The 12,894-nt window shown below is 27.2% G+C and overlaps 1 protein-coding gene across 1 annotated transcript; it reads left to right on the top strand.

The window, feature by feature from the left end:
- Positions 1-6,286: 6,286 nt before the first annotated feature.
- LOC101213854 (UPF0496 protein At4g34320) lies at positions 6,287-8,141 on the top strand. The gene has a single exon (XM_004148249.3). The coding sequence runs from the start codon at positions 6,784-6,786 to the stop codon at positions 7,900-7,902; it is 1,119 nt and encodes a 372-aa protein (XP_004148297.1). The 5' UTR covers positions 6,287-6,783; the 3' UTR covers positions 7,903-8,141.
- Positions 8,142-12,894: the final 4,753 nt, after the last annotated feature.

Raw genomic sequence — 12,894 nt, 5'->3', positions numbered from 1 at the left:
CTTCTCTACTTGACACATCCTGATCCATTCAACTTTATAGACAACCTATCTTATCCAAGATTAGCCGGAAAACTCATATCAAAGTCCTAAATGAACAAATATAAATCATACATCAAATTTCCTATAAATATACCATTATGGCTTCGTATAAGATAACTTAGACTTCACTTTTCTATATGCTATAATTATTTTATTGACTTAGCTATGAGAGTCCTTTTTTCTTTGTTGTTCTTCTTTTTTCAAATTACAAATTCCACTTTGAATATTTACGTGAGGGTCTGGTGCATTTTACCTTGACTAAAATTTAACATCAACATATATATTTATTTTAGTTTGTAAAGTCCTTAAGTTTATTTTGTTATGTGAAGCACAAATACTTCAAAGTGTCCACCAAATCGTTATCAAATATGTTAAATAGAGCATCTCATTTTTGTTAGGTTAAAAATCACTATTAATCTTTAAACTTTGAAAAGTAACGATTTAATCCTTAAACAAAATTTTGAGTTGATGCATGTAATCCTACCTAAAGAAAATAAAAGTCTCAATTGCAAGGATTTGTTAGAGAAGATAAAAGATGTCTACTCTTCATCTATTTGCCCCCATTCTTCCCTTCTTAATCTACTTCTTTGTTTTCATCCATTCTACGAAAAATTCACACCAATATTTGTCAAGGTTGGTTCAAATTTTTTTCAATACTTTGTGGTATTTTTGAAATTTTTTGAAGTGAACTTTCTAGGGTTTAATATGTTTTGATTTTAAATCAAATCCATAAGTTTCTTTAGAAAATAAAGGTTTAGGGTTTAGAATGAAGTAAAAATATAGTATTTTGTTTTATCTCCCATTTTCCCACTTACTAATTTGGATATATAACTCGTTAAATTACATTTTCAATTTGAATATATAACTCGTTAAGTTACATTTTAGAAAAGAAAAAAAAATCATTTCATCTTTCTATTTTACACAAATCAATATTGGAAAGTTGTTAAAGTTGTGCTAATTAATATGGTGCGAGAAAAAAAAAGATAACCATGACAAAAAAAAAAAAAAATCACAAAAATTCGTCCTATCTTTTTCTCCTTCTTAAATAAAAGGAAACTAAATACATATTTGTCAAAAAAAGAAAATGTAACACAACCAATTATTTCTCTATGCAAATGGATTATATTTGAATTTACCTAATAAGAAGATTTCAAAATAATATAGAGACAAAGTTGAAGTTTATTCTTAATTTCAAAATAATATAGACAACTCTATATTATTTTATAAAGTTCTTTTTATTGTTAAAGTTGATTTGTAATATCTATATATCCCATATAGACTATGGCAAATAGTTTTGTGATAGATAAAGATCAAAGTCTATCTTTGTAAGTATTAATTCTTTGGAATTTTAGTGTAGGTAACGATGGTGATAGAATGTAATATGTAGGTTTTCTTCTCCTTCGAATCATGAAGTTTTATAAGAAATTTTTTTTACAGTGATTTGAAGGAAAACCTATATTTAAAAGTTAAACAAAGTTCTCTCAAAATGTTTTTACATAATAACAGTGAAGAACAACTTTCAATTTAGAATTATGATATCAAATTTGGAGTTTGTTGAGTTTAAAATGTTTGCAAGAAGACCGTAAGTGTAGTATGTTAGAGCATCTTCTTATAAGAACAGTGGGTTGTGGATGTTATGGAAATACATTTTTTACCATGACTGTGCACTTGAACACAACTTTAGAGTTGTCGCATGCAAGCTTTTTCATTAGTAAAATTGACAATTGTTTGATAGATGATTTTAGGTTCATGTCTACGAGGGCAAAAGAACACATAGTAAAGATGATAAAATGTGATGCAGTTAAATCATACACCTTGATTCCAAGATTTTTTTAGAATTTGAAGGATTGAGAGTTTCAAAAAAATAATTTATTTGTATACCTTCATAATAATATTCTCATACACAACCAAATACCGATATTCTTAATTTCCAACGATCTTACTTTTAGACATACTTAATCTTCAACGATCTATTCCAATTTCCTCCGTTCAAAATTAAATGGCCTCCTAGAGTTTAAAATGTGTTGTGTGATTTAGGAAATGTAATACAAAATGATTTTGGAGTTTGTCTAATTTTGAAATATGAATGTGTAAGACTCTAATGTATATTATGTAATACTTAAATAGATTTGGAATTGGGCGGGGGTGACGTTAACATCCCCATATTGTGTAGTTAAATGAAGGTTGCTTTGCTTTCACTCATTACTTTATAAAATAAAAGGAATATTAATTTATACCCAACTTTTAAAGAGATTATATCAATTTAATTCCGATTATGGTATCAATCTACACCATTTTTTATGATTTTGTTGGAAAAAGTACATGAGAAACTTATATCTTTTTATCAATTAAACTCCGATTAATTTTGATTTTTAGTCAAAAATTTCTCTTGAAACCACTCATCCATTTACTTTATTTGTTCATTTTCGTAAAACTGCTTTTCAAACATATACACACCTTCGAGAGAGTTAAAATATATGTAGAAAAAGTTATGTTAAAATATCATTTTGGTGCATGTACGTTGAAGTTTGTTCAAATTTAGTCCATATACTTTTACATCTTTAATTTAGTTGGTATGCTCTTGATAGATCTTTGTTCTTGTCATTTAGTTTGTAGTTGAACTTTTCCAAAATTTTTATTATAGATTAGAATTCCTACTTTAAAATTTGAAAATAAATTCATTTATCATTTTCTATTCATGAAAACTATTATTAGTATTTAATTAAACCAATTTTGATTTAAAAATTTTTTTGAATCTTCATCCTCTAAATTTAAAATTTATGAAAAGTAGACATATTATTAAAATTAGACAATCGAGAGGGAATTAAAAGTTTCTAATAAAATCTTGTAAATTATATTTTATTTTTACCCTTGTATATCACTAGTAGGTGACTTCTTATTACTCTAACATAAATAAATGTATTGAGATGATACGGGAGTAACAAAAAATATACGCACTATCGTCATAAGTTGTTATCAAAGTTATATTTGATAACTTGTAGAAATACAAGTTTTCGTTGTATTTTATTTAGAATGAGGAAGATGAATTAGGTAAGAGTTCGTGATAAAAGACTTGCTCTGCAATCACATGGTAACGAAAAAATAAAAATAAAACATGTTTATTATAAAATTTTCATGTTTTTTAATGTTATTAACATAGAAGAAGTACAACCTGAGGAGTGAGCTATAGTTGGAAGAAGGCGTGCAAACTTACATGCGTTGAATATATGAAGCAGACAAAGCATCAATCACTCGTTGAGAATAGCGAGTGACAAAAATACAAAACTATAAGAGTGGTTAGTAGTTGTCAAATCAGCAAGTTAGTAGTCAACAATGAGCAAGCGTATGAGGTGGCACAACACCTATAAATACCATCAAGAGCTCAATATCATACATAACCAAAGAAACTCTTTATAATCACAATCTTGTTGATGCTCACTCCATCGCTCTATTCCTTTCATCTCTAATTTCATTGAAATTCTAGGTGATAACTTAGTTTTTCTCTTAAATAAGATATAAAGTCCACTATTCTCATTTTCCTTGCAATACCTGTTCTTCTTCTTAAGCTCTTTCCTTGTCGTTCGTATTCTATTCAACCTTGTAAGTCAAAGAGTCAGAAACCCCACCAGGCGTTGTTGTCGTTGCTGAATCGATCGGCAGAATCTGAGGTCAATTCTTTCTTCAGTCGCTTTTCTTGTCTTTTTCTAAAGGATGCAAAAAATTGTATCTATCTTTCCATTTGTACTTAAACTTACATTTATATTTGTATTTTGGACTTTAATTAGATGGAGAGACCAAATTTTTTTTATATGAATATGAATATCTTTCCATTTGAGTCTTCCATTTCTATGCTTTTCATTATTTAGTAGTCAATGTTTTAAATGAAGTAAGAAAATAAAAACAATTTTTTTGAAGAGTATATATAACTAAGGGATTTATTTTGTTGTGCTAAACCCACCACCTAATATTCTAATTGAGAGATTGAATTAAATATTGGTAGTTAAACTGCACAAGAGAGTAAGTGACTTGTACCACGTTAATGAATTAGCTTTAGAAATAAAGTTGTCTTTGATTTGAATCTCAACATTTATATGAAGAGAAATGCGAATATATGTGACATTTCAGCGCTGAGAGGTAGACTGTCTATTAAAGTTTGAAGCATGAATTCATACATTACTTAAAAAAGAACAAGTACTTTAACCTTGATATATATATATATATATATAAAGAGAGAGATGAATATGTATGACATTTACATCAAGAGGTTGCTTGTCTGATTAGAAGTTAAAGTATGAAACTTATTTTCATTACAAGGAATTTACGTGTCTTTTTAGTTCAATTATCATGTGATGAGATTATTCCTTCATACATTCCCTATATTTGCAATATGGACTTACTTCCTTTGAGATATGAATGTACTTATAATGGAATTCTAACTATGACATATTTATTTGAGTTTCCTAATCATATTTAGGTTATCTCTCAAGTTAAATGATTCGAATCATGTATTTCAGATAACCCATTCTTCAAGTTTAATTTTAAGACTTGAACTTGACGTCGTTCTTGGCTCAGGCCAAGGAGGTGAGAAGATTGGTTTGAGATTTTGACTCGAACTATCATCTTCTCTATGCCCAAATTGCCTGTGATACACTTTATTCATCAAATGGAAAGAGTCAATCTCGACTCCATTCTTGGTCGAGGTTGATCGAGCTTTCTTAGGCCCAAAGCCCGATAACTCATTTTTCTTAAGCCCATTTCACTTTAATGGACCAGCTACTTGTCCATTTATTATCATTTTCTTGGTTTATTACTACTTTTTTTCTTCTTTTTCGTGTTGCTTCTACTCTTTAACCTAAAAGTTATCCATAACATCCTCCATAGAAATCAATTTTTTTTTCCAAAAACTTTTGTACACTGAAATAGGGAAATTGAGAAAATATAATATTAAAATAATAAAATATAATATATAAATAATATAATGAAATAATGAAATAAATAAAGAAATTAAGAAAATTAGAAAAATTGAATTTTTTCCACTTTCTCCCTCTTTCATGGAATTCTATCCAATGTAGGTACAACTTACAACTCCATCAAATGCCACTATTTATAGACAATTTGACAAATAAAATTTGGCATTAGATGGCTACTAAGATACCGTATTTGCTATACAATAAACATCTACAATCATAAGACACATAACATGTTTGAGATAATGGATATCTATATATCCATAGTATATATAATAGACATCATTATTTTAAACAACAAAATCTAAAGTATATTGAATAGGTTAGCAGGTTCTACCATTTCACAAACATTAATTTTTTTTAGAACTATTGGTTACAACTATATATCACATTTTTATCAAAAATTATTTACGAGCCTCTATTCAATTCTAACTTTTAAACAAACTATGTGAACTTCTTCTCAATTTTCAAGGCATTTTTAAAAATAAAAAAATAAATTAAAATATTTATAAACTAGTATATCAATAACTATCATTCATAAATTTTGCTATAGATGGTAAATATTTTGTAAAATTTACTATTTTTAAAAATTTCCCTAAATTTTTTCGGGAGTGGATTATGATCAAATCTTCAACCCTAATTTAACAATGAAGGTTATACCATTTTTTTTTTAATCTAAATTTACTTCTACACCTTTTCCAATTCCTACTGCCTAAAATGTAATTTAAAACAATAGGTCTATACTATAAAATAATAAAAATTAACATATAATTTTGTTGATTTTTTTTACAACTAAAACTAACTTGTTACAAAATTGTAAATACATAGGCTACATCGAAATCACAAATATTTTTAAAATTACAATTAAGCTAAGCTCATTCTAAGTTACGAAGATTTTGTCACGGTGAATCCAGGTTGAATTAAATATATAATTTTTTTAAAATTTACAAACATTTATAAAAAGATGTTAAGATATTGGTTGATTGGAATCCTTAGATTAACATATATATATGTGGATGAATTTATTTTTAGGATTGAACTATGAGACTTTTTGTTCAATTCACAAAAACTACCATTTTAATTAAACATCTCCAAAAGTAAAAAACTACAATAAAGAAAAGAAAAGAAAAGAAAAAAGCATAATTATGATTAGAATTTAAATTTGTTTTGAGATTGGTGGTTTGAAAAAGGTAATTGTGGTGGGACCGAAAGATGGACTCCTCCTCGTAATAACTAAATTGCCTTCTCTTCTCCATCTTTAAGCCCAAGTTTGTGCCTCCCCCATTTTTATTTTCTTGCCTCACAATTCTCTCTCTCTCTCTCTCTCTCTCTTTAAACTTTCCAAGTATTAACTTGCTAAGAAACACTTTCCTTATAGATAAACAATAAAAATTCAGTTTCCGCGTTTTCCTCACCCAATACTTTTGAGTTTTCTCTCAAACGTGCAAGCTAATTTCCTAAATTCTCTCATTCCAAATTCAATTTACTCCACAGTTTCATAATTCTCTTCTTCAAGCTTCTTCATCATTGCTTCTAGTTCTCCTCTCTTCCCTTTCTATTTAACCTTAACCCCACACTTTTGTATTTCTCCACCAGTCCCTTTCTGGGTTTTGTTGCTTTCTCATTTTTCTCAAACCCCTTTTGAACATTTCCAATATTTTTTACTTCAAACCCTCTCTCGATTCAAGAGCTTTTAGTCTTCTTCTTCAATTTTCAGGAATAACCCAGGTTGTAGAATCTGAAGAATTTCGTTTTGTTTCACTGAAAATTCGAAGTAATGGGAGCCCATTTTAGCAAAAAATCTTCAGTCTCTTCCATTAATTTATCCCCAAATTTGGCTTACACCACGGAGCTGAGTTCTTATGAGGCGGCTTGTAAAGCTGACGCCGATCTACAATCGTTTGATTCCACGCTTCAAGCTCGTACTCATCAAGCAATCAATACAATTGCTGTTGGCGTTGAGGTTAGAGCACTTTCCTTTGATTCTCTCAAAGAAATCACAGAATGTTTATTAGAAATGAATCAAGAAGTTGTGAAAGTTATTTTGTCTTGTAAGAAAGATATATGGAAGAATCAAGAGTTGTTTGAATTAGTTGAGGAGTATTTTGAGAATAGTTTGCAGTCTTTAGATTTCTGTACAGAATTAGACAAGTGTTTGAAAAAAGCTCGTGATAGCCATCTTTTGATTGTAATGGCGATTGAACGATTTGAGGAGGAAGTTAAAATGGTAGATGGGAATGGATATGTTAGAACTCTACAAGAGTTAAAGAATTTCAAGGCTGCTGGTGATCCATTTACAAATGAGTTTTTCCAAATATTCAATGCTGTTTATAGGCATCAGATTGGAATGTTGGAGAAACTAGTAATAAGGAAGAACAAACTTGACAAGAAACTCAAATCCATGAGCACTTGGAGGAAGGTGTCTAGCATGATCTTTATAGCTACATTTGCGACTGTGTTGATATGTTCAATTGTGGCAGCTGCCATGGCAGCTCCACCAGTTGCCGCGGCAATGGCAGCAGCAGCATCGATTCCAGTGGGATCAGTGGGGAAATGGATTGATTCGTTGTGGAAGAACTACGAGGCTGCTTTGAAAGGACAGAAGGAAGTGGTAAGCTCAATGCAAGTGGGAACATATTTAGCTATTAAAGATATGGATAATATTAGAGTGCTTATTGATAAATTGACAATGGAGATAGAATCACTTCTGAAGAAGGCAGATTTTGCCATTGAGGAGGAAGCTGTGAAGCTTGGGGTGGAAGAGATGAAGAAGAAATTGGGGCAGTTCATGAAGAATGTGGAGGACTTGGGAGTACAAGCTGATAGTTGCAGTAGAGACATTAGGAGGGCTAGGACAGTGGTTTTACAAAGGATTATAAAGCATCCTAACAACTAACCACCGAATTAAATAAATGAAGTGTGTTTTCAATTTCATCAAATTGCTCTGTTCTGCTGCTACGAATTTGATGTTTTGGTAAATTGGTTTGGATTTTGGTTTCTTTTTCTTTTAAGGATGAATCCAATAAGATTGTTTCATTGTAAAAACTTGGAGAACTTCGGATGTAAACTTATTATTGTTGAAGAATTCTTATGATCGTATAAGTGTAATTTGGAATTTGATAGCTTGTTCACTTCTTATTGGATATTTTACGGTAACTTCTAGTGTTTTAAAAACGTTGAGAAAACAAGAGACCTGAAATAAAGCTTTAAAAAGAATGTTAGGGTAACAAAATTCAAACTAAAACCAACGAAAGAGAGAAGATATAGTTAATGGATTTAAATCAATATTTATAGCATAAAAATGTAGTTTTTTTTCTTTTTAAAAAATTCCTTTAAATCGAGTAAATATTATTTTATCTTTAAAAAAACAAATGTTTTTAATATAATGAATAACAGGAATTCAATTTTTTTTTTCACCTGTTTTTAAAACTTATTTTCTGATCATGAAACAAATCACATTTTGATATTTTTTTGAAACATTTTTTAAAATAACAAAATAAATTAAAATATTTACGTGATAAAATTTGTTATAGGTGATAAATATTTGGTAAAATTTACTACTTTTAAAAATTTTCGTTACGTAGAAAATTCACACTCCTTTTTTTCCGTTGATTTTATTCTAAATCTCAATTTCTTCCCGAATAGAACGACCAATGTTAAAATGAATGATTTTTTTTTAAAATTTAATATATGCATTTAACTTGAATATAAAAAAAGAAAAATTATTATTTTTTAAGATAAGGTTAATTTCTATAAATATAACAAAAACAAAACAAATGTCCACGAGGTCGATAGAAATTTTTCATAAATTTCAGATTTGTCCTTGCAGACGATTCGTAAATTCTCTTTCTTTTTGTGCGATTTATTCATCTTCGCTTATCGATCTCTTCAACTCTTTCTTCTTCTATTTTTATTTTTATTATTCCATATTTCTTCACCTCCTTTGTTCATCTTCTTTTGGGTAAATAAAATACAAATTTCTTTCGAGATTTTTATTCTTTTTTTTTTTTTCTTCATCTCCTCTTTCTTTCTTACATCTATTCTTTCAGAATATTAAGATCATTTTAAAATCACTATCATATGATAAACGATCGTTTAGATTTAAAGTATTTTTCTCATCGTTAAAAAGAATTACATGATTGTGTATCATTTCCTACATGATTGCATATCATAATTGTTTAAAAGAAGAATTATACGCGTGTGTGGTTGATTAATGACATGTTGAGTTAGACATTTTTTGTATTTTTTATTGTGGACGTGTGAACTTTTCTTTTTTCAAAATTCTTCTATAATAGTTTGACGGTTTGTTATATTTTTTTAAAAATACCTTAAATTAATTGTTATGTATTTAACATGATACTCTATAAGAAACCCGTATTTTAAAATTCAACAAGAATATACATTGAGATAAAGTGAGATATTTCCCAAGGTTTGTTATGTATACGTCATCTACTAAAATATTGATCCACCATTTCTATCAATATCGAACTCAATGAAAATGTAAAAATATCGAATATAAATTATTTTTTTTTCTGTAAAAATTAGATTAATAAAAATACTTTTGAATATTTTCAAGTTTTAAGATATGTATGAAAGTTTTGACGCATTTTTTAAACACAACTTTAACGGAAAACTAACTTTAAAATATTTTTAAAAACTTTTTCTTAAACCTTAAAGTGCATATGCATTTTCTATAATTTAACCTCTACAAACAATGAATACGTTAAAACAATCTATAGGCTCAAGATTTAAAATGAATAAAAGATTATAAGAAATCCTTATTACTTTTATAGGATTTTTTTAGAATAATGAAGCTAAAAGAGTTTATTGTACCTTAGCTTATTGCTTTTATTTTTTTCAAAATCCTTTTAGACTTTTAGATTTTCTAAAAGGAAATATTATTTTTGTTTTTATAATCCTCTTTTATTGTAGATAATTATAGATACTATATCATTTTTTTATTTATGTTTTAAAAAATTATTTTAGATTTGAATAGTATATAACTTTTTATTCAAAAATCAGTTTTTTTCAGAGAAGATAGCTTGGACGTGATTTTTTGCATTTGTTTTTAAATTTAATTTAATAATTAAAAATTGAAATTACGTGTAATAACCTTATAATAATTTAATTTATGTGTAATTTTGGAGTTTTAAAGTTTGGAAATCAAATATTTATAATAAAAAATTAGGAATAACCAAAGTTATAAATCAAGCAAACCTATCCAAATTAAAATTTATACTTAATACTACAAACAATTTTCTTAATGGTTTTAATGTAAAACTTTTTTTCTATTAATTATTCATTAATTTAAACTTGAATTAGGAATAATTAGAATAATTAGAATGGTGTCATTTCTATAGTTTTTCTTTATTAATTATTTAGTAATTTAAACTTGAATTAGGGTTCATTGGATTCAAATATTAGAGATAATTAAATCTTGATTCCATTTAATTTATGTGTAAATTTTTAATGTTAAATTATGAAAATAAAATATTATAATGTAGCGAAACATTTTAAAAAATAGCAAAATGTTGAATCTATTTATAATAATATATATAGTAAAATCCATTCAACTATCTTTAACCTATTTAAGTTTTTTTTTCTATATTTTATAAATAATTTAATTGTTTTGTTATTTTGTGTAGATAAACCATATATTAGCTAAAAGTAATTTTTTTAATGATACCAAATCTAAATCTAAACCTAAACATGAGATAACCAAATTTTAAACCAATAAAATCTATTTAAAATTCAATTTATACTCTCCTTACCCCAATTGTATAGCAGCATGTGATAGGTGTTATGAAATTTTAAAATGTAATTCCATTTATAAAAGTTAATACGTGTTATGAAATAATAATAAAGTTGAAACAACACAAAGAGATCAAGACTAATAGAGACGAGAGAAATTATAGAACACAAATTATGAACTTAATTGTGGTGTATTTACAGATGATCTCAACGACCTTTATTTATAGGGTTGTGAAGAGGGGAACAAGAAAGTTATGAAAATTGATTGAAAGGTTAATGAATGAATTTGTAACCTAAGGAGGTTATGGACATCTAATAATATCCAACTTTAATTTAGAATATTTCATAATACTCTTTAAATGTGCATGTTATATAGAAGTTTTTTTTTTTTTTGTATTATAATAAAATAAATTCATATAAGCTAAATTATCAAATTAAACATAACATAGTTTAATTCTACTTCAATATCTTTGAAGAAATATTATTTTTATGTAACAACATTACTAAAGATATTACAATAGGCAAAGTGTATAAACTAGTAAAGATATAAGTGCACTTACTCTTAAAATTATGGTTATTCAAGACCTCAAGTTCTTCAATATTTTCTAATAACTGATGATAATATTTTTTTCACACAGCAAGTGAATGAACCACTCTAGGAAAGTTCAATGATATAAATAGTCCAACTTCATTTGTTTTATGCTTTATGTGCAAGCTAAGGCAAAACGTATCATTTCAAAAAAAAAATTCTAGACAAATTCTATTGTCTTTGCAATATTTGAGTTTCTACTCAAATCATTAATAATATATAATAAATCTCAAGTTGTGATTTCTTTTAAAAACATATTGACAAATATGAGTTATTTTTATACCTTTTCATATCAATAAAAATTTAATAAGATGATTATATTCGTCTTCAATGTTTATAATTCTCTAATACTTGAATCATATGACTATGATGCCTCTTTAATCCTTTAGGGATATAACTATTAATAGATTCATATAAATGTATAATAACTATACATCCTTAAGGTGTATGTTAGTTTTTTTTTCATACAGAGTCAGATATTTTAACTATACAGGTATTGTGTCATCCGGTTCATATAAATGTATAACAAATACTTGTTCTTTACAATATTACTGTGGAATTTTTCTTGGTTTATATAATTCACCCTTATTCTATTTGTTTTTCTTATTACAAATATTTGTATTCTCCATATTTGACATTCTCTAATGTATGAACTACAATTTGAAAATAAAATTTATTTTGATAGGATGGTTTCTTTTCAAATAAGTCAATTCTTTCTATGTCGCGACATTGTTCAATATGTCTAAGTACATATTACTTATTTTTATAAATAATATCGTGAGCAACATTATATGCAAAAATGTTGTTAAGTTATTCATGTATGCTTCCATCTTTTTCATATTGTCATGACATATAATTTTATCGAGATCTCTTTAGTATCCTTCTAAAACCAAAGTTGAGATTTGAACTAAAAGAGAATTTGTTTTTGTTTTTGGAATTTGGCTAATGATACAACTCTTCTCCTTAAGATTGATACGTGTACGAAATTGAAAAGAAATAGCCTCAATTTTAAAAAACAAAAAATGAAATGGTTACGAGATGGAAGCCTAACAATTTTTAGTTTTAAGATCTTGACGTGAACTTTGAAGGTATACATTTAAAAAGTAGATAGCAAAACAAATAAACACATATAATAAACAAATAACCATGGTAAAGAAATTGGTAGAAAAAAAAAATACAATTTTTAGAAACCAAACCCAAAACACTTTTTATCAAACCACACTAAATAATTTAAGAAAATGCTTCACTTTAATTAAGTTAATACTAACCTCTGCACAAATATATTTGGTAGTTAGTTTTGGCCGAAATGGTAGTTTTAATTTGTAAGGAAGAGATAACTGATAAGGCATGGTTAATGGTAACCTCACAAATTAGAAGATATGTTCCAGAATCAAAACCTCTCCATAATTTCTGTCCTTTGATTATGCGTAAACTGTATATTTGTTTTAACTGTAATATATCTTTTCCATATATGACCTCTTGTATTGTATATAAATACCAGCATTTGTATCATGAAATAATATCAAGCAAAATATATTCTTCGGACAA

This window comes from Cucumis sativus, chromosome 7, assembly GCF_000004075.3.
Source record: "Cucumis sativus cultivar 9930 chromosome 7, Cucumber_9930_V3, whole genome shotgun sequence".
NCBI lineage: Eukaryota > Viridiplantae > Streptophyta > Magnoliopsida > Cucurbitales > Cucurbitaceae > Cucumis > Cucumis sativus.
This window is presented reverse-complemented; position numbering and strand designations above follow the sequence as displayed.